Here is a 23,407-nt window from a genome sequence, read left to right on the forward strand (position 1 = left end):
CCTGGTTCAGGTTCGGGTTCAGGTTCGGATCTGCGGCGGTTCCAGAGGCTCAGTTTCATCAGAGTGAACAAAGTTTCATTGTCTGGTTGCACAATAAGAGAACAGAGGTGAGTGGGAGGATGTGTGCAGACCTGCAGGGCCCAAAGCAGCAGAGCAGGCGGGTCGGGACATGATGCTGGGTGAGGATGAGGGGTCCGGGTCTGATAAGAACCGGTTCTGGTTCTGGAAGACGTCCCTCACACCCTGTAGCTGATTTCATGGACCAACAGAATAAAATGCCTGGCATTCCTGCTGCAGTTTGTCAGCGTCCTGCGGTGGGTGGGGGAGTTACCTGAACCCCTCCCCCTGCAGCAGATAAAGGCAGCTCAGCCCGTCCGCCGCTGCATTCTCCTCTCCTCCACCCAGGGCAGCAGAACTCCTCCAGCATGGCCTCCGTCTTCTCCACCCGCTCCTCCTCCTACTCCAGCGGGGGCCGCCTGGGCTCCATGAGGACCGGCAGCGTCTACGGCGGCGCCGGCGGCTCCGGGGTCCGGATCTCCAGCAGCACCACCTCCAGAAACTTCGCCTCTGGTGGAGGTGCTGGCTTTGCTGCAGGTGGAGGCGGCGCAGGCTTCGCCTCTGGTGGAGGTGCGGGCTTCGCCGCAGGCGGGGGCTTCAACCTGTCCGACGCCCTGGACATCTCCGACAACAAGAAGGCGGCCATGCAGAACCTGAACGACCGGCTGGCCTCCTACCTGCAGAAGGTCCGCAGCCTGGAGGCGGCCAACACCGAGCTGGAGCAGAAGATCCGGGAGTTCCTGGACAAGAAGGCCCAACCTGCGAGCCAGGACTACTCCAGGTTCTACACCATCATCAGCGACCTGCAGAGCCAGGTGAGTCCAGGTTCTGGTTCTGGTTGTAGGTCAGGGCAGAGAAACTGTAGATGCTCCATTGTAAGAACACAAAGCCTGAAATCCTGCCTGCCTGGGCCACACCCGCTGCAGGATCCTCTTCCTGCTGGAGGAAACTGGAGCGACCACACCCAGAACCACCAGAACCCGCGAGGCCTCGCTCCTCACCTTAACCTGCATCATCAGACTCTCATTTCCATGTTTCCACCAGTAGTCAGGCTCAGAAAAGCTGTTTTAAACCACGTCTGTCCTCCTCTCAGATCATTGATGCCACCCGGGTTAACGGGTCTCTGCACCTTTCCATCGACAACGCCAAGCTGGCCACCGATGACTTCAGGATTAAGTGAGTCACAAACACCAGCCTGACGGTGGAAACTTGGCTCTTCACTGCTGATCAGCTACTAACCCCGTTTCTGCTGCAGGTACGAGAACGAGCTGGCCATGCGGCAGTCGGTGGAGGCCGACATCGCCGGGCTGAAGAGGCTCCTGGACGAGCTGACCCTGGCCAGGTCCGACCTGGAGATGCAGATCGAGTCTCTGAGGGAGGAACTGATCTACCTGAAGAAGAACCACGAGGAGGTGAGCCGAGCGGACGGTCCGGCTGCGAGGCGGAGCGAAGCTTCAGGCTAAACCATGTCATTCCTGCAGGATCTGCAGAGCATGAGGTCACAGGTGGGCGGGCAGGTCAACGTGGAGGTGGAAGCCGCGCAGCAGCCGGATCTGACCGCCATAATGGCCGAAATCAGAGAACACTACGAGGGCGTCGCCGCCAAGAGCCGCAAAGACCTGGAGAACTGGTTCCAGGCCAAGGTGAGGCTGAAGCATCGGTTCAGGAAACAGGAAGTCCAGGGAACAGTTCCTCTACGGAGGTCCATAAGGGCCACTTTGAAAGTCAAATTATTTATAACAATCAGAATTTAGATAAAATAAACAAATACCTGTAGTTATCAAGAGTGAAATTAAGGGAATGATAACACATTGTATTATTTAATCAATGCATTTAATAATTAATAAAATCATCATAAATGTAAGCATATACACTTAATCAGTAATATAATAATTATATTAGTAATTAATTTAATTGATAATCACATAATAATTTATTATTCATATTTATTATATCATTATAATATAATTATTTCCTTACTGCCATTATATAATTATATTCATTGTATAATTACATAATATAATTATTAGATAATTATATTACTGATTTAAATAATATAATAATGATAAAAATAATAAAATAACTAAATGAAAAAATGAAGATAATAAATGTCTAATTATATTGAATAATAATTAGGCGGTTAGGGGGTTAGCCTTGTAGCATTGTGAGCCTACCCGCCCACAGGCTGAGGCTCACAATGGAATCATTTTATTACTTTTTAAAATTTATAATATAAAATATGAAATCTTTACTACACTTAATCCATTTTAAGACATCTTAAAAATAGATTCATTTAATCATTTATTAGGTTGTGACACCTTTGGCATGCTATACTTTTGGGACGTTTATGTCACCATCTAGAGGCGGCAAATGGAACTGCGTTTAAACGCTTCAAGTTTAAACACCTAAAATTAACAACAAAAAAAAGAAAAACTTTTTTTACATACAAGAGAGAAAAACATTAGTGGTGACAGCAGAGTTCCATCTGCATTTTCGTTTGTTTTCTGTTTTCCAGTCTGAGGAGCTTCAGAAAGAAAGCGCCGTCAGCACAGAAACGCTCCAAACGTCTCGCTCTGAGATCTCAGATGTCAAACGGACGCTGCAAAATCTGGAGATCGAGCTCCAGTCGCAACTCAGCATGGTGAGTCTCTGACAGATCAACTATTCTTCTGCTGCTGTGCTCTCTCTAACGTCGCTCTCACTCCTGCAGAAAGCATCTCTGGAGGCAACACTGGCGGAAACGCAGAGCAGGTACAGCAGCATGCTGGGCGGCTTCCAGAACCAGGTGTTGTCTCTGGAGGAGCAGCTGATGCAGCTGAAGGCCGACCTGGAGCGGCAGGGACAGGAGTACCAGATGCTGCTGGACATGAAGACCCGACTGGAGATGGAGATCGCCGAGTACCGCCGCCTGCTGGACGGAGAGGGAGTCGGCGGGTGAGAAACCAGCTCATCTCTGCAGAAATCTTACCAAATGTTTTTGGTCTAGTTTCTTGTGCAAATATCTTTGTACTCATGAAATAAGACAAAACTAACTTACAAGTAACTTTTCAGCAAAATACAGGAGTAAATAATTTCTTAATATTGATGAAAAAAGTTTTAGATCCATTGGTTGATTGTTTCACTTGTAACAAGACGTTTCCCACATTATAAGTAAAATAATCAGCCAGTGGATATAAAACCTTTTCATCAATATTAAGGAATTATTTACTTAAAACAAACTCCTACATCTTCCTGAAAAGTTTTGCACTAGAAACTAGAAAAATACTCGGTAGGACTTTGTGTTTTGGCAGTGAACTCTTCCAACACCAGACAGTCCAGGTTAGTCTAACCCTTCCTCCTCTTCCTCAGCTCCTCTTCCTCCTCGTCTACAAAGACGACCAGGAAGGTGATGATCGTCACCAAGGAGACGTCAGAGAACGGAGAGGTCATCACCGAATCCCAGGAATACTCGTGAGACATTGAACAGCCGCTGTTGTCTCCAATAAAACTCTACTGATCAACATCTCTGTGTCTCCTCTGGTTCTGTTGGTTCTGCTGAAGTCCAGAACCGACTGGTTTGGGTTTGGATCAATGTTCTAACATCAGTTCAGATCTAGAATAACAGAAAGTGATCCTGAACACAAGATAAACCCAACCTGAAGGGCCGCTTTTCAGTCAGGCTGAGGTCTGGGCTTTGACTAGACCAATGTTTGGGCCAGGCTTCAGCTCTAAGGGCAGAAGGTCTATTCAATGACTGTAAAACAAGCCCATATCATCAACCCTCCACTGCCGTGCTTCACAGCAGGAGGTAATGAACTAATGAACCCCCATGAGCCAAACATGAAGGCAGCAGGTAAAGGTCCGGTTAGCTCAGGAGAGAACGGATCCAGGTGTTAAACCTCAGATCAAACAGAACAAAATGAGGAATAAACAAACTGTCATGATGAGTTTTAACAGGTGAGAGCCAAAACCAGGTGATCAGAGAAAAGATCAACTTCTAAAACATTTAACAAAAAGAAAAAGTTACACAAAGTTCAGAAAAACTAGCAGCGATTCGATGGTGGTGGAATAACAGAGGAACCAGAGAAGAGTAAAATCTAAACCAGTAAGTAAACGTCTGAGGAAAGACTGACCCAATAACAAAAAATTATAAAATTAAAAAAAACCCACGGACAAACTAAACCCAACCTGGGATCCGACACAAGTTAAAACGAATTAATCAAAAATCTACAATTCATTAAAGTATCTGTAATAAATGTTAATGAGCAAAAAAAAGATAAATGACTTAAATTCAAATTAAATGGTTTGATCAGAAGACCTGAGGGATCTGGACGGGTTCTACAGGAAAACGGACCGAAGTGTTGAGGAGGCAGAGAGTCATTAACCTGCTGGAACAGGGATGCACCTACAGACTCATCCCCAGCAGTCCTGTTCAGTCCACTTTAATCCAACTCCAGTCCATTTGTCTAGTCAAAGTCTGGTCTGGTTGGTGAGGTGTGAATGCTAACTGACCTCTGACCTCTGGTCCTCCAAACCTCGTCTGGGTTTGGTTAAAGTGAACTCTGGTTCAGTTTGAATGTGAACGCCAAGTAAACCAGAGACCGCTCAAAAAGCAGGGCATTCTGGGTAAATACAACCAAAGCTAACGTGCTAGCCTACCGCTAGCAACAGAAATGGCTCCTGGTGTTTAGCCAAAGACTAAAGAGAAACTAAAGAGAAATCCTCCAACCGCTAAAATCCTCCATCTTGTTTCCATCTGGTGAAGAAGGAAGTTGCTCTCAGCATCTTCAGAGGACTTTAGTAGTTTCCTTCAGTGGCTCTTGGTGCAGCGCCCCCACAGGCCAGGAGGGGAACAGGTTGGTTTGACTTAGAGCAGAGAGAAAGAGTTGTAATCGAACTGAATCCACCAAACTACTTGGTGGGAAACAACCTACACGTTGCAGGACTTTGGCCCTCGAGGTCCTGATTTAATAAAAGAGCCAGATCTTTACCATCTCTACTTGGATCTGGAGGCTTCCTTCCCAGAGTTTCCCTGTAGGTTCTCCACTTCCTGGGGCTAAAGGTTCAGATTTCAGTCCTGATTGAACTGAAGAAAGTCTTCTTCCTTTCATGACCCAGAGGGAATCATCCAGGGGTTGGCGGTCATCCGGCCTTCAAACTACATACATTCTGTTTAAACAGAGAGAAGAGGCTTTCAGTCACACTGGTCCATGGTCATGACCTTTAACCTTTAACTGAGATGAGGTTCTGGGGTTTCTGGTCATTCCTCTGACGTCGGGCTGAATCTGCTGCTGGGATGTTTTCCTCTGGACGAACCAGAACCGCTGTCGGCCATTTTGGTGCCAAAAGCACAAAAGCTTTGTGGTTTTTAAGTTAAATATTATTTTTGGTTAGCAGACCTGCTTCCTGAAGCATTACAGAGGGAACAGGCTGAACTTGGGATTTTTCCTCATGCTTTTATTTTGTATTTGTCATATTTTTCATTTCTTCAAATCAGTATTTTGCTGCTTCTGTACTGAAATGGAAAATAACTCTTTGCTATAATGTCACAGGGGAGACTGGAGGAAATGAATCTATTTCTGGAGTAAATTTGTTACTTTTGTATTAATTGGCCTGTTTTATTGAAATGATTCACACATTTTTATAAAGTTTGCAGGAATGGACCTAAAACTGTAGAGATTTTTTATGAGCCTGATTTATGAGGTCATCACTGATGTGAAGATGTTCATTTGTCGCCCTCTAGTGGTCGGTTCTTATAAAGACAGTCAGCCTTCAGAAAATCTGAGAAGGTTCTTTGATGTCCCATCAGGTTCTGGATCTGAATGGTTTGTTTTTTATATATTTGACCAGATGAGGTGATTTCCGCCTCAGTTCTGTATTTTCCTGTAAATCTGAGGTCCGGAGGCGGAGAACAGCTGGGCTTAAATCAGAAATCTGAAGATATTTTCTCTGGTATTCTTCTAAATAAAAACAGCTGATTATTTATGATTTTAATAAAGTTAATTATTACTATGAATAATATCCGAGCAGCTCTATAATAAAGCAATATAAAAGAAACTAAAATGGGTTTTTATAAATGATTAAAATAAAGTTCTCATATAATAAACATTTTCAAAACATCCATTTTAATATCTCTTAAGATTTTCTGTTCTTCTTATCTGCCCTGTTCGGCTCGGGAGGCTCTGCAGCTTCAAACTGCCCTTGCCTCCAACATGCAGTACCTCCAGTCGGCCACATGAGGGCAGCCTTACTGCAGGATTCTCTCTGACCGTTTTCACTCTGATGAGGCGGCAGTTTGGTTCTTGGTTCGGATTGGCGGTTCTACTTCAGGCAGGTCCAGGGTGCAGCACCAAGACTTGATCCAAACGGCTTCATCTGAAGAACCAAGGTGGTGCTATGGCCTAGTCAAAGGCCAGACTTATGTGATTTATGTAACTCTTCTGATTGTGTTGTTGGTCACCTAGCACAACAAAAGATGAAAAACTCCTCACAATGTGATTGACCGCAGCCAAGTGGTCCAACAGGCTCCACCAGCGCTCCTCAGAATTCTTTATTTCTTTTTTTTTGTTTTTTAGATGTGATCGTATAGTTTAACAACACTTACAACGGTTAACAAATTTTCAAAACCAAAACAAAACATTCTTATTCAATGAATCAATCAAAAATAACATCAACAGCAATAAACAGTAAAATAACAGACAACTGCTACACCAATTAACAGTCAAAACACTCAAACATTTTTCTATGTAACAACAAATTCACTGTCTGAACCCACCTAGCACAACAAAAGATGAAAAACTCCTCACAATGTGATTGGCCGCAGCCAAGTGGTCCAACAGGCTGAAAAATAAAAGACACAGTTAGCGCCGTGACTGAGTGGTCAGCCACGAACACCAACCGGCGCAGCTCCCACTCATAGGGAGCTGAGTGGGAGCTCAACATCATATAAAGCATACATCAGCTTTATCTTATTTATGGGAGAGTGCCACGCCTCCCTGTTGATGTGCTTTTCAAGAACATCCTCCAAGATCCTGAAATTGGTGGATATGACAAGTATGTACTGTCCCTGACTAAAGATCTTCAAGAAGCAATGGCCATAGCTCAAAATCATGCTAACAAGGAACAAGATCGACAGGCTGGTCTCTACAATCGCCATACTAAAGGGAAATCTATTGGGGTCGGCGACCGTGTTTTAGTATCAAACAAGCGTGAAAGAGGCAAACGCAAAACTGCTGACCGCTGGGAGTCTACAGTGTACACCGCTGTGGGCATGAACCCTACAACTCACACATACCAAATAAAACACCCCACCACCGGTCAAGTTCGAGTTGTGCATCGTAACCTCTTGATGCTAGTGAACTTCTTGCCTGTTGATACATCAGGTGAGCCTGTCGACTCTGCTGCCGTCACACCTGAAAGCTCTGACATTAACACTATTTCAGATGCCCTGGGATCAGTTATTCAGGAAAATTATTCAAAAATCAGAACACAAGAATGGGTCAGCTCCCTATCTGATAAGCCCCATGATGTTACCCCTGTGAATGACTTTGTTGGAGACGTTGTCTCTGCAGCACAGGCAGACGGGGGATCTCCATTGGTCCCTAGTGAGATGGACTGTGACAATAATTCCTCAGATGCGTCAGTTGACACACAGAGTGTTTGTCCACACACTTCACTAGTTGCTCAGTCTGTTACTGACACTGAGCCTGACACTACTTACACAGTTAGAACCCGTGTTGGTAGAATAGTCAAGCCTGTCAATAGACTGATCCAGGTGATGACCAACATGGCTGCTAATGATGAGGCTAGTCAGCTTTTTGACAGGGTTTCTAACTCAGTGTTTCAAATGTTCCAGCAAAGACATTTATAGTAATAGATTATTTTCTAATCTGACTTTTCCTTGCCATGAGTTTTCTTTTGTTTTTGTAGTGTATATTACCATTGTTGGTACAGGTCCAGGTTTAGGGACCTCTTTTAGTTTTGGGCATGGATTATGTGGGATGTAGGCTGCATCCTGCTTCCAGGAGCTGGCAAGGAATAAGGCGCCATTTTCTTGCCACTTCATCCTTTGTAAAGGATACTACTTCAGTTGGACCTTGTATATTCATGACAGCCAATTCATGTGATTTATTTATTCATTTATTTTCCGTTATGGTGATAATTATACACTTTAATCATTTTGGTCAAAATTCATCAGGGGTGGGTGTGACAGAGAGAAGAGCTCGTGTGTCTGTGTGAGTTTTGATCGAAATGATTATAGTGATGGTTGTATGTATTTTTGATTTTGTTTGGAGCCACCTAGTGGTGTGATGAGTGACTGCATGCAACGGGTCCGTCAGGCACTCTCGCGGCTTCCTCCACCAGAATCCTGAGGAGCGCTGGTGGAGGTGCGAGAGAGGCAGCTCTTCACTTCTTTTTTTACTTAGGGTCCTATTTTTCTAGTTCAACTATTAACAAGGTACTGTAAGAATATTTAACATTTATAAATATAATTTGTAAAGTTTTCTTGTGGTTGGGCTGGAAAAGTGTGACCCTGTGAGTGGGAGCTGCGCCGGTTGGTGTTCGTGGCTGACCACTCGGTCACGGCGCTAACTGTGTCTTTTGGACCACTTGGCTGCAGTCAATCACATTGTGAGGAGTTCTTCATCTTTTGTTGTGCTAGGTGACCAACAACACAATCAGAAGAGTTACACTGGTATCTCTATTTATATGCTCTTCTCTCTGTTACATTTAAATACCTCAGAAGCCTCAATGAAGACAAACAAGGTTGGAGAGAAAAATGGAGTAGAAATCCAGCAGAACGCGACGGATTGAGTCCAAAGATCCGAAGGAAGCCGGTTCGGTTCTGTTGCGTCGACTTTTACTCAAGGTCAGTAAAAATACTCTGAAAAGGAAACATTTTTTCAAAGAAGTTACTCAAATAAATGTAACTGGTTGCTGCTAACTCTGGTCCAAACCCAGGACTTTACCCTGAAGCTTAGCTCCGAGAAGCTCAGGGACTTTGTTGCCATATTTACTGACTTTTCAGACGTTCTGCTGTCAGCTGCTCCTCTTCCTCAGTTCGCAGCCACCCGCCTGCAGGAACTTGTCCCACTCCACGTTCACATCACTGATCAATCACATGAGCAAAACTGAGAAATGAATCGATCACCGTTAGCCACAGTGACTGACCACCAGGGGGCGTGTCTGAGTGAGACGTTTTAGTCCAGAACCGGGGCTGAATGACAGCTGGACCTTGCAGCCAATAGGAAAACTCAACTACAGTACCACCGTTCAACCCAAAGAGGGCGGCACTGAGACGGTTTTAGGCAAAGTATTGCAGAATTAAATCTATAAAGTGTCACATTTAACACAAAAACAAGACAGGGCCCTGAAGGAGCACTTTAGACGGCTTAACTGCAGAAGAATGTTGATTTGGGGCTCAGTTGCTCTTCATCGCCCCTCCGGCTCCTCAGAAGTGTTTTTCATTTAATCACAGTTTCTGCTACTTCAGGGAGTTTCCACCGGTATTTTCTCAGCCTCTCCAGTATCTGAAACAGAAGCTGCAGTTCCGGCTGGAGAACCTCTGATGAACCAGAATCTGTTGTTATTTAAAAAAAGCAGAACCCGACGGTCCAAACACCAACATTTAGGACAGGGGGAGAAGCTGAACTTTGGTCCTGATTAAACTCCCACTAAAGGCCATAAAGTCCCACAATCAGCAAGGCTGTCACCGCGGTGATGGATTACTGGACTGACACCATGGAAACATCTCCCTGCAGGGATTTCTGCCGTTTCACCTGCCGCCCTGAAGGTTGGCATCAATCAACACTGACTGCTGTGCTGACTGCAGAGAAACATATCGACCTGAGATGAGATCTCCAGGTGGGTGACGGGTCGACGTGCCGCGGCTGGTAGGATCAGGAATGAAATCCTGCAGGCGGGGTTCAAAGGTCACGTCCTGAACGTGTCTGTGGCTCTAATTGAACAGGATTCAATCGGTTTGTCAAAGAGAACAAGAACGTCTCCTGTGATGAAAGTCTGCCTGACCAGATGTTAGCTTTCATTCAGGATGGGTAGCAGAGAGTCTGAAGGAACCACAGCAGGTAGAAACGTCACGCTGGACCATCATGCTCTCTGTCTTATGACTAGCTTAGCCTGTTGTAGCACATGCTGTCATTAGCTGAAATTAGTGCTTTAACATTAGCTTCTGCTAAATACTCTGATGATTAGCTTCTGCTAAATACTCTGATGCAGTGTTGTGGTACTCGAAGTTGGTCTTGGTCTTAAGACCGGTCTTAAGACCATTTTCTGATGGTCTCGGGCTCTGAGGACTCGGCATTTTATTTCAAGACCAGTCAAGACCGCAACTGTAAAAATATCACTAAACGTGCAGCATACTGTCCAGTTTATTTGTTAACATCTTTGTTTTCAGTGGATGCAAAACGCACCAATTAAAATCCAAGCAACTACGTGTTTCTCCCCCTCCCCTCCCCACCTTTCACTCGCGCGCGGCGCTCCAGGACATGCGCAGTGGTTTCCTCTCAGCGGCAGAAAATGTTTGTCTAATCGTCAGTAATATAATAGCGCTGCATAAATAGTAAGAAATCCGATGGCCACAGCTAACTCAGCAGCGCTTCGCTTTCACAGACGGTGGGGACAACATCTAACTATTTTCGTCACTTAGAAAAGTAGCTCAAAGAAGGTAAGCTCTGTTAACGTGATGTTATCAAAGCTAGCTGTACAGAGACACATAAGCATTGTGATGAAAAATGTTATCACTCACTGTGCTGAATTATTGTGCGGAGGTGTTGACTGACTTGTCGCATATATGGGACAACGCTGTGTCCAAAAGTCTGCAATATAGTGATGTGACATTCAGAAACAGTCGATTCTTCTCCACGGCTCTTTATTTATTAGATAGGACTGGAGTGTCACTCACTGAGAGCCGTTGTTCTATCAGATAGCCATACGCTGTCAGGTTAGCATACATGCATTAAGCATTAAGAAATCCGACCGTCAGAGGAGTTGTCAGTTCACCATATGCAGCAAGTTATGATGAACATAAGTCATTAAATTGTTTTCAATGATAACTATATAGATATACATGTGTTGTCATGGTTTCAAAGTGTATTTAAAGCAGGTCTGGCTGCAGCTGGAGTCAGCTACAACACACGCCCGTGTAAAACTCACTTAACCGCTAAGTCAGGATGCTATACAACTGTTAACAAAGTGTATGACGATCTACGTTATGATTCTATGTTGTTGATTAAATGAAATCTTATGGTAATGACGTGTCTGACAGGTATAGCCGGTGTTCTATCACATAGCTATACGCTGTCAGGATAGCATACATGCAGTGAGTACCATGCCAGCGCATGCGCATTAAGTCCGACCGTCAGTGGAGTTGTCAGTTCAGCATACGCAACAAGTTATGACGAAAATAAGTCATTAAATTGTTTATAATATGACATAATATGATAACTAGATAGATATACATGCGTTGTCGTGGTTTCAAAGTGTATTTAAAGCAGGTCTGGCTGCAGCTGGATGCCATACAACTGTTAATAACCAAGTGTATGATGATCTACATCATGATTCTATGTTGCTGATTAAATAAAATCATATGGTAATGACAGCGTATGCATGTCTGAGCTAAACGTACGACTATCTGACAACGTATGCTGATCTGACAGAACACCCGTTCTTTGTTCTATTAATGCTCTGTGTACACTGCATCATTATTTTATTTAATTATGTACGTTGATATTTAAATTAACAAATAACTAAAACACAAGAACGAAAGAGCATGCAGAGCATGCACATTGCTCTTTGTTTTTGTTCAAAGTGGCAGCTGTAATGTCTGCCATGGTGTCAGACTACCTGGCTTCATGTACTGGGATAGAGAGTGAAAACAGTCACGATGAGCGCCTTCTGTTTGGTTACTTCTTGCTTGTTGCTCCTTGGTCAGTGTTCATAGTTGAGTGTTATTTACCATCAGGGCATTGCCTCAATTGCTATGTTTAATGGTGCAACAGTGGTGGATTCTTATATGAGCAATATGGGCAAATGCCCAGGGCGTGATGTTTTTAGGGATGGCACGAGACCATCACACATTGTAACACAGAAATGGAATATTTAATATTGGTAAAATGTATTAAGTATTTAATATCTAGGTGTTTTTATGGGAATATGGATCTTTCAGATTATTTTGAGAAGCAATTTCGATCATATTTTACATTTTATTGTGTCATGTAGCGTGGGCCGCTGGTCTTGGTCTAGACTCGGTCTCGACTCCCCTCGGTCTTAGTCTTGACTTGGTCTCGGACCCCAAAAGTCTTGGTCTTGTCTTGGTCTCGGGTTAGGTGGTCTTGAACACAACACTGCTCTGATGATTAGCTTCTGCTAAATGTTGATTTAGTGCTTTAGCATAAGTGGAACTAATGTGTATGATTAGTGCTTTACTGTCAGTACTGTTAACCTTTTAGCCAGCGGTGCCGACCACTGCTCCAGGTCCATTCCTGGATATTCCCTGACTGGTTTACGGATCTCCCTGCTTTTGTTGGAAACTTATTTTAATCTCTGGATCTCCTCAGGAACGTCTGAATGAAAGGGTTAGAAAAGCTGCAGGTAGAAACACTTCAGGTGACGACCCAAGGTCCAATTGGACCATCAGGCTCTCTGTGGACGCTCAGCTTTTGATCCAATGATGAATAAAACGACACCAAAACAAGATAAAACATGCTCCGCCTTGCTCCAGGTCGCCCTGACATGAAACATCTCTTCTCACTGTGTTTACTATAAGTTTGCCGCTCTGGTTAGAGGCCAAACCTTTTCATGCTGTAGACAGAAAATCAACCCCAGTAAGAAGAGTTAATCCTTCATCCGACGATCCGTGAACGACGGATTGAAGCAGGAATGTTTCCACCTGCCGCAGCAGGTATGATGGACCTGCTGGTGAAGGAGTTCAAGGAGAAAATAACTCCTGTTATCCAGAACCAACACCGAACATCAAGTCAAGCTAATGCTACGCTGTCCCTCCTCCTGAGGAGCAAGCATGTGGCCAGGTGGGAAGGAACAACTGGGGAACCGGGACTCAACACCTTCAACTCGCCAGAATCCTGGAGAACTTCAATCGGTCCGTTTTGAGGTGGGTCCAACAGAACCCAAGGTCCAAGCGTTGCCTTGGTTCCCCAGTTAGGAGTTACAACCAGCCAGTCCATCAGAGGAAAACGGAACCGGCGCCAGTGGGCCCGGTTCTCCACTGCTCTTTCCACAAACTCCTGACTGGATGTGGAGTTTCCTTCTTGAATCGGTTCATCTCCATGATCTGACCTCAGATAAGCAGACCGCTTCAGGAGGTCAGAGGTCACCTGACCTGACCGGGTTCTTCCTGTTCCAAACCAGGAGGTCCGGATGTGCGAGAGACGATCAGGGAGGATCTTGGTCCAGGAGATCAGCTCCTCCACCTCTTCCTGTGGATCCAACCAGAGTGGAGGTCAAACTGGTTTGTTTGACCTCAGGCTGCAGAACCCAGAACCTCCAGGTCCATTCCTGCAGACTTCCTGCCTGGTTCTGCTCAGCAGAGGGAAGGAAACTCTGACTTTACTGGTCCTCATCCATCCTGATTCATCGTCTGTAACGGATCTGGACTGAGGTTCTCCAGAGATGGAGGAACCCCACTGCGCCTCCACCCGGACCTCCAGGCTAAACGCTGTCATTCCTCAGAACCGGGCTGATGTTCCCGACGCCGAAGCGTCTAATTTGCACCTCAGCGAAGCGCCTGCAGGTGGGGATTTTGTCGGAACAGGTCTGGGTAAAGGTCAGCTCCACGCCCAGCGCCTCGCATTCCTGCAGCCTCGCCTCCCGCAGGAGCTTTAAAAGCCGCGCCGCCTCCTCCGCTCCTCACTCTCCTCTCAGAGACGCAGCATCCGTCATGTCTGCCACCTTCATCTCCCGCTCCATGCGCTCCTCCGCCGGCTCCGGCGGCTCCGTGAGGGGCTTCGGAGGAGGAGGAGGGTTCTCCTCCTTGAGGACTGGCAGCGTGTATGGAGGAGCTGGAGGCTCCGGGGTCCGCATCTCCTCCGTCTCCTCCTCCATGGGTGGAGGAGGAGGTGGAGGTTTCTCCATGGGTGGAGGAGGAGGTGGAGGTTTCTCCATGGGTGGAGGAGGAGGTGGAGGTTTCTCCATGGGTGGAGGAGGAGGTGGAGGTTTCTCCTTCAGCGCCTCCAGCATGGAGGACAGCCTGGTGGGCAACGAGAAGTTCACCATGCAGAACCTGAACGACCGGCTGGCCTCCTACCTGCAGAAGGTCCGCAGCCTGGAGAAGGCCAACACCGAGCTGGAGCAGAAGATCCGCGGCTTCGTGGACAGCAAGGTGGGGCCCTCCACCCGAGACAACAGCGGCTTCTTCACCTCCATCACCGAGATCACAGAGAAGGTGAGGAGAACATGAAGCGTCTCCTGGTGGAGATCCTGCCGCCGGTCTTCCTCCGATCTGAAGCTGCGTCTCTGGGACTCATCCTGATGCTTCTTCTCTTCTTCTCTGGAGTTTTTCCTCCTCCAGCTCTTCTCCAGCCTCTGATCTTCCAGGATTTTAATTTGGTTTTCTTCAGCTTTCTTCTTCTGGTTTTCTTTCCTGAAGTTATGATTCCTGAACCTGGAAGCCTGACTAGAAATCAGTGGCAGTTTTCTCCAGGTTTTCCTTCTTTAAGGACTTTTAGGATCCTGCCATAGTTCCAGATATCAGTCGGATAACATCCTGCCAAGGTCAACCGGTTCCTTACCATCAGCAACATTTTGTTATACGTCTTCCACCTCGTGAAGGTCAGTTCGTTAAGGCCTTCCAAATTGCTCTGGTCATCTTGGAAAGGTCAGTAAAACCTGGTTTAGCTCAGCAGAATCAGCTGGTTCAGGTTCTAGTTTATGAATCAGCTTCAGTGTCTCAGTGAATCCAGATTCCTCGGTTTCCTTCCAGCTTTAGTTTTATGATAAAACTCTGCCTTCCTGGAGAGCCGCAGTGAAGCTCCAGTCTGTCTCCATCAGAGCTCACCTGCTGCCTCAGCTGTTCACCTCAGACTTCCTGTGTGCAGATCCAGGAGGCCCTCCGGGTGAACGGAGCCATCCACCTGAGCCTGGACAACGCCCGCCTGGCCGCAGACGACTTCAGGACCAAGTGAGTCCTCCGTCCGCCGGGCCAGGTGTGTGCCGTGCGGAGAGCCTCAGCTGACCTCCTGTGTCTCCTCAGGTACGAGAACGAGCTGGCCATGCGGCAGTCGGTGGAGGCCGACATCGCCGGGCTGCGGCGGCTCCTGGACGAGCTGACGCTGTCCAAGTCGGACCTGGAGATGCAGATCGAGGGCCTGAGGGAGGAGCTGGTCTACCTGAAGAAGAACCACGACGAGGTGAGCGAGTCGGCGTCCGGGTCGCTGCGGGAGAGTTTCGTGATGATGTCATCGTGTGTGTGTGTGTGTGTGTGCAGGAGCTGGTGTCCATGCGGTCCCAGATGAGCGGTCAGGTCCATGTGGAGGTGGACGCCGCGCCGGCTCAGGACCTCACCAAGGTGATGGAGGAGATCCGAGAGCATTACGAGTCGGTCGCCGCCAAGAACCAGAGAGACCTGGAGGCCTGGTTCCAGACCAAGGTGAGCCGCATGACCTCACTTCCTGTCCTCTCGTCTCCTTTAAACTCTACCTGTACAGAGGAAAACTGTCACTGTAATTACAACAAAGAGACGACATTTTTCTGTAACATCAGTCAAGTTTAGAGGGTTGGTGTGGATTAGGTTCTGGTTCTGGTTCTGGTTACGGATAAAAACAGTTACTAAACAGGATGGAAATCAGTACAAAGTCCTCCGTGTGTGTGTGTGTGTGTGTGTGTGTGTGTGCAGACAGAGACTCTGAACAAGGAGGTGGTCTCTCAGTCGGTGACGCTGCAGGAGTCCAGGAGCGAAGTGACAGAGGTCAAAAGGTCACTGCAGTCTCTGGAGATCGAGCTGCAGTCAATGCTGGGCATGGTGAGGACACACACACTCTGACACACACTCTGACACACACACCCTGACACACACACTCTGACACACACTCTGACACACACTCTGACACACACTCTGATACACACACTCTGACACACACACTCTGACACACACTCTGACACACACACTCTGACACACACACTCTGACACACACTCTGACACACACACCCTGACACACACACTCTGACACACACTCTGACACACACTCTGACACACACACTCTGACACACACTCTGACACACACTCTGACACACACACTCTGACACACACACTCTGATACACACACTCTGACACACACTCTGACACACACACTCTGACACACACACTCTGACACACACACTCTGACACACACTCTGACACACACTCTGACACACACTCTGACACACACTCTGACACACACACTCTGACACACACACTCTGACACACACACTCTGATACACACACTCTGACACACACTCTGACACACACACTCTGACACACACACTCTGACACACACACTCTGATACACACACTCTGACACACACACTCTGACACACACTCTGACACACACTCTGACACACACACTCTGACACACACTCTGACACACACACTCTGACACACACTCTGACACACACTATGACACACACTCTGACACACACACTCTGACACACACTATGACACACACTCTGACACACACTCTGACACACACACTCTGACACACACTATGACACACACTCTGACACACACTCTGACACACACACTCTGACACACACTCTGACACACACTATGACACACACTCTGACACACACACTCTGACACACACTATGACACACACTCTGACACACACACTCTGACACACACTCTGACACACACTATGACACACACTCTGACACACACACTCTGACACACACTATGACACACACTCTGACACACACACTCTGACACACACTATGACACACACTCTGACACACACTCTGACACACACTCTGACACACACTATGACACACACTCTGACACACACTCTGACACACACTCTGACACACACTCTGACACACACTCTGACACACACTCTGACACACACTATGACACACACTCTGACACACACACCCTGACACACACACTCTGACACACACTCTGACACACACTCTGACACACACTCTGACACACACACCCTGACACACACACTCTGACACACACTCTGACACACACTCTGACACACACACTCTGACACACACACTCTGACACACACACTCTGACACACACTCTGATACACACACTCTGACACACACACTCTGACACACACTCTGACACACACACTCTGATACACACACTCTGACACACACACTCTGACACACACTCTGACACACACACTCTGATACACACACTCTGACACACACACTCTGACACACACACTCTGATACACACACTCTGACACACACACTCTGACACACACTCTGACACACACTCTGACACACACACTCTGACACACACTCTGACACACACACTCTGACACACACTCTGACACACACTATGACACACACACTCTGACACACACACTCTGATACACACACTCTGACACACACACTCTGACACACACTCTGACACACACACTCTGACACACACTCTGACACACACACTCTGACACACACTCTGACACACACACTCTGACACACACTCTGACACACACTCTGACACACACTCTGACACACACTCTGACACACACACTCTGACACACACACTCTGACACACACACTCTGACACACACTCTGACACACACACTCTGACACACACACTCTGACACACACTCTGACACACACTCTGACACACACACTCTGACACACACACTCTGACACACACTCTGACACACACCCTGACACACACACTCTGACACACACACTCTGACACACACACTCTGACACACACTCTGACACACACCCTGACACACACACTCTGACACACACACTCTGACACACACTCTGACACACACTCTGACACACACACTGACACACACACTCTGACACACACTCTGACACACACACTCTGACACACACTCTGACACACACACTGACACACACACTCTGACACACACACTCTGACACACACTCTGACACACACACTCTGACACACACTCTGACACACACACTCTGACACACACTCTGACACACACACTCTGACACACACACTCTGACACACACTCTGACACACACCCTGACACACACACTCTGACACACACACTCTGACACACACACTCTGACACACACTCTGACACACACCCTGACACACACACTCTGACACACACACTCTGACACACACTCTGACACACACTCTGACACACACACTGACACACACACTCTGACACACACTCTGACACACACCCTGACACACACTCTGACACACACTCTGACACACACTCTGACACACACACTCTGACACACACACTCTGACACACACTCTGACACACACCCTGACACACACACTCTGACACACACACTCTGACACACACACTCTGACACACACTCTGACACACACTCTGACACACACACACTGACACACACACTCTGACACACACTCTGACACACACACTCTGACACACACTCTGACACACACACTGACACACACACTCTGACACACACACTCTGACACACACTCTGACACACACACTCTGACACACACACTCTGACACACACACTCTGACACACACACTCTGACACACACACTCTGACACACACTCTGACACACACACCCTGACACACACTCTGACACACACTCTGACACACACTCTGACACACACTCTGACACACACTCTGACACACACCCTGACACACACACTCTGACACACACACTCTGACACACACACTCTGACACACACTCTGACACACACTCTGACACACACACTGACACACACACTCTGACACACACTCTGACACACACACTCTGACACACACTCTGACACACACACTGACACACACACTCTGACACACACACTCTGACACACACTCTGACACACACACTCTGACACACACACTCTGACACACACACTCTGACACACACACTCTGACACACACACTCTGACACACACTCTGACACACACACTCTGACACACACTCTGACACACACTCTGACACACACTCTGACACACACTCTGACACACACTCTGACACACACACTCTGACACACACACCCTGTGATAATCAGCTGCAGTTAATGATTATTTTACTAATCGATTATTGTTGATTACTCAAAGTCTTTCTTATGTATAAATGAATAATTCATAACAAATTCCCTAAAAGTCACTAAGACATTCCTTCATCAACATGAAAGTTGATCTGCTGATTATTGATTAATAACTGGATGTAAAAGGTGATTAATAGATTTTATTACAGGTTCAAACTGAACTCAGAGTTCTGAGTAAAACTGATTTACAGGTTTTTATCTTAAATGCAAAATGTTTATATTTGTAGCTCTGCTAACGATTAATCGGTTAAATTAATGTGATTAACTTCATGCGTCGCGTCTCTGAGGGTCTAAACAGAAACTTATTCCCGGCGTGAAAACTTTTTAACTATTTGGTTTTTAAATGAACGGAGTGAAATCATGAAGTTCTTCTTCTGTGGTTCGAGCGCAGAAAGCGTCTCTGGAGGCGACCCTGGCTGAGACCCAGAGCCGATACTCGCTGCAGCTGTCCGGCTACCAGATGCAGGTGAGACCGGTTCGGTTCTGGTTCTGGTGACCTGTGATGCGGTGAAAGTGGGAGGAGCTACAGCCTCACCTGTGCCGTGTGCAGGTGTCGTCTCTGGAGGAGCAGCTGGTGCAGCTGAGGGCCGACATGGAGCGGCAGGGACAGGAGTACCAGATGCTGCTGGACATCAAGACCCGGCTGGAGCTGGAGATCGCAGAATACCGCCGCCTGCTGGACGGAGAGGGAGGCGGCAGGTGAGACAAGTTCACCTGGAGAACGATCCTCACCTCACAGGTGGCCGGCTCCACCTGATCTGTGCTCTGATTGGTCCGCAGCTCCTCCTCCTCGACGCGGCGCGTGGTGACCGTGGTGGAGGAGACCGTCGACGGGAAGCTGGTCTCCTCCTCATCTTCATCCACCTCTTCCTCAGTGACTCACTGAAGCAGCCAATCAGCTTCCTCCCTCCTCACTCACCTGAGAATAAACGAGAGTCCACCTCAGCTCCGCCTGTTCGTCTTCATTTCCCCTCCAAAACCTCACCGAGTTCGGTCCGGTCAGAACCGGTCTTGCAGGCTGCTGGTGTTCAGAACCGGCTGCAGATGTAAAGTAAATGGAGGTTCTGTTAACAGGAAAGGGTCACTAGAACCAGAAAGTTACCAGATAATAATATCAAAACTCCAATAAGTAACTTTTATTTAAATTTTATTTATTTATTTTATATCAGTTGACAGTGAGATATCAGACAGACAATCAGTGGGAAAAAAAGTTCCTCTGCTTCCTCCATGCTGAAACAACCAATCAGAGTCAGAGGGCGGGTCTAAGCGCTGTCAATCACCTCATGCTCTCACTCCTCCTTGGTCTCTGCGACACTTCACCACAACACAGCCTGCGAAAAATGCTAATGCTAGTTAGCATAACCACTGATGAAGGCAGATCAACAGTTTTCCTGGAACATTAAGTTGTTTCTTCACCGTTAGCACATTTAGCAGCGTGTACATGGTGATGATTGACAGCCTCCTGGCTCCGATTGGGTTTGTTTGACCAGGTATGATGCACTGTAACTTATCAAGGGACTAACATCTGATACAAGCACATCAAGTGGTGACATTCATGTTTGAGTCCCTTTAGTTTATTATTATTATTATTATTATTATTATTATTATTTCAGGTAACAGCAGCTCTGGGAGGAGAACCGTGATTTTTTTCACAAACTGTCACGACTTTGTGACAGTTTTAATAATATGGAGAAAACTCAGAACCGATCTGGGTCCTTTTAGCAGAACCTGATCCACTCACAGGTCACATGTTCTGCAAAGCCCAAACAGATACAAAAAATATAGACTCAAATAAATTCTAACAGAAATACGGTAATAAGAATTAAGAAAAGATCCCAGGCAGGACAAACACCGCCTGGGTCAGAACTCAGAACTGACCCAGGACTGGGTCAGGATTTGGTTCCAGTTCAGTTTAAATTAACTAAATTCTGAAGTGTCACAAGCAGAGGAGGCTGGGATTGGTTCTGGTCCAGAAGGAGACGGAGGAGGAAATGGAGGGAATTCAGATTTATAATTATCCGCCATGGCCACCAGGGGGCAGCAGCGGTCAGCAACATGCATGCTACTGCTGTATTCTGGAAGAACCACGAGTTTATTTCTGTTTAGGTTTTACATTAGCAGAAAAAAATTACAAATGGAGAATAAACAGATTTTTGGAAGAAGGACAAGATTCTCCAGGTTCCAGAGATAAAGGTTTAATCAGCAGAACCAGAACCCACCAGGTCCAACAGAACCAGCGGTCAGTTAAAAGAAGAGTTTCTGATGGTCCAGTGACAGGTAGGCATGATGCTAAGAGCCCAAACTGTTCAGATTTATCTATTTATCTGTTCAATATGTGTTAAAATGAAGAACCCGTCTTCAGACGGGCCTTTCAGAACCAACAGGTTGAACCCAAAACCGTTAGAGTCAACATGGTTCTGGTTCACAACACATAAAAACTCAAACGTTACTTCCTCACAAAGTTAGAGAATCAGACTGATGAGAGGTTATGAGAGGTAAATGTTCTGGTTGGTTCTGGTTCTGTAAGGATTTGAGTTTTTCTGTGTTTATTTTAGGTTTCTGTGTTTTGTGCTGTCCTGTGTAGTTAAACCCACCTGTGTTTCTTGTTCTTTCTCATTTGGTTTCTGTCGTTTCGGTTCAGTCGTTTTCCAGCTCTGAGCTTCGTTGACGGTTCAGCTGAGCTGCCTGGATTTCTGGGGTCATCAGCGTCTGCCTCACCACCTTCACCACAAATCATGACAGAAGGACCCGACCCAATCATGATAAAGATGCTGACCCAGTTGTCCAGCAGACTCACTTTCCAAGCAGGAAAAGCCATAAAAGGTCATTTCTAAAGAAGCTGCTTGTTTACCGACAGCTTTTCAATGGAAAGTTGAGTGGAAGGACAAAGTTTTAGAGCACTTCCTTCCTCCCCATGCTGACCAGGGGAGGCTGAATCAGTACCGGTCCAGGCTGACCCAAACCCAATGGAGGTTCCAGAACCAACAGTGCAGACGGTCGATAACCAAAACTTCATCACATTTGTTGAACTTTATTCAAGTGAAAGTTTATTAAACAGCCATGTAAATTAGTCCTTTAGAACTTATAAAAAATGAACTGATGGGAAGTAGAGCGGTAAACTTTAAAAAAACATCAGGTACCAAACAGAAGCCAGAACCCGACCTCTGGACCTTCTCCGCTCCTCCTGGCGTCTCTGTGTTGGTTTGGTTCTGCCAGCAGCCTCTCAGCGTCTCGTCACGCCCGACGCCATCAGAACTAATCCTGGCTCCGCTTCCGCTTCTCTGCCGGAGGCCAAACAACCTGATTGGTTTTTATGCTAACCAGAAAGAAAAATAAAGTTTGTCAAAAAGACGATCCAGTTCCTCTCCTCAGCTGAGACGGGACCTTCAGGAGGAAACGTCTTCCTGTTGGCCGCCACCGCTAGCCAGACAGAAGCTGCTGCTCTGAATCAACACGTCTGCTGGACAGAAGCTGGTCAGACCAGACAGAGATTCAACTCTTTGGACACGATGAGAAACCGGTAGAAACCAACAGCACTGCACGGTGGTGGGACCATCATGCTCAGGGCCTGCAGCCACTGCAGGGGCACAATGCACAACGTTCACAGATTCCTCAACTTTATCTCAAACAATGACCCAAACCCACATCTACCCCAGACTGGATAAGGCAGGATAACATTATGATCCTGGAATGGCCTAGTTAAAGTCAGTTAGCAGAAGGGACAGAATGATGACTGAAGCTACCGAGTGTGTGGTCTCCCAGAATCCCCGTTTCCTGATCCGGTGACGTTCCTGACGGACGGCTCGGTTCCGCCTGCAGCGGATCCGGGACCTCTCTCCGGTTTCGTTAATCGGACCCCTCCCCGGCCCCGGGAGCTGTCAACCTTCCCAGATCTGCAGAGCGCTCATAAATCTGTTGATGCGCAGCGCCGGAGGGGAACTCTCATCCAGATCCCGAAATGATCTCATCGTTCCGGCGCTCCAACGACACCCAGGGCTCCACAACCTGATCCGAGCCGTTCCAGGAGGTTCTGTTGAGACCTGAACCAGAACCCGGCTCCCTGACTGCAGCTGGGGTTCATCCCGTCCTTTGGCCAGGCGCTGAACCCGAGCTGCATGTCCCATCACATTTTCAGCTCAGGTTGTA

The 23,407-nt window shown here is 46.9% G+C and overlaps 2 protein-coding genes across 3 annotated transcripts; both read left to right on the plus strand.

Moving 5' to 3' along the window:
• Window positions 1–343: 343 nt before the first annotated feature.
• Window positions 344–3,559, plus strand: LOC106910630 (keratin, type I cytoskeletal 13-like). Its single transcript, XM_014977306.2, has 7 exons — window positions 344–872; window positions 1,151–1,233; window positions 1,313–1,469; window positions 1,539–1,700; window positions 2,573–2,698; window positions 2,768–2,991; window positions 3,406–3,559. Exons 1-7 carry the CDS (start codon window positions 426–428, stop codon window positions 3,509–3,511), a joined length of 1,305 nt encoding a protein of 434 aa, XP_014832792.2. The 5' UTR covers window positions 344–425; the 3' UTR covers window positions 3,512–3,559.
• A 10,355-nt stretch (window positions 3,560–13,914) lies between these two features.
• LOC106904883 (keratin, type I cytoskeletal 13-like) lies at window positions 13,915–20,206 on the plus strand. 2 transcript variants are annotated; one of them, XM_088007818.1, is made up of 9 exons: window positions 13,915–14,129; window positions 14,160–14,455; window positions 15,108–15,190; window positions 15,263–15,419; window positions 15,497–15,658; window positions 15,905–16,030; window positions 19,653–19,727; window positions 19,812–19,960; window positions 20,042–20,206. In XM_088007818.1, the coding sequence occupies exons 1-9, from the start codon at window positions 13,952–13,954 to the stop codon at window positions 20,145–20,147; spliced, it is 1,332 nt and encodes a 443-aa protein (XP_087863944.1). In that variant the 5' UTR covers window positions 13,915–13,951; the 3' UTR covers window positions 20,148–20,206. The 2 variants fall into 2 exon arrangements, with proteins under 2 accessions (XP_087863944.1, XP_014824881.2); XM_014969395.2 differs by having other exon boundaries at window positions 13,915–14,455.
• The last annotated feature ends 3,201 nt before the right edge of the window (window positions 20,207–23,407 follow it).

The sequence above is a fragment of the Poecilia mexicana genome, unplaced genomic scaffold (genome assembly GCF_051168715.1).
Source record: "Poecilia mexicana isolate PSO_F unplaced genomic scaffold, ASM5116871v1 scaffold_8, whole genome shotgun sequence".
Classification (NCBI taxonomy): Eukaryota; Metazoa; Chordata; class Actinopteri; order Cyprinodontiformes; family Poeciliidae; genus Poecilia; species Poecilia mexicana.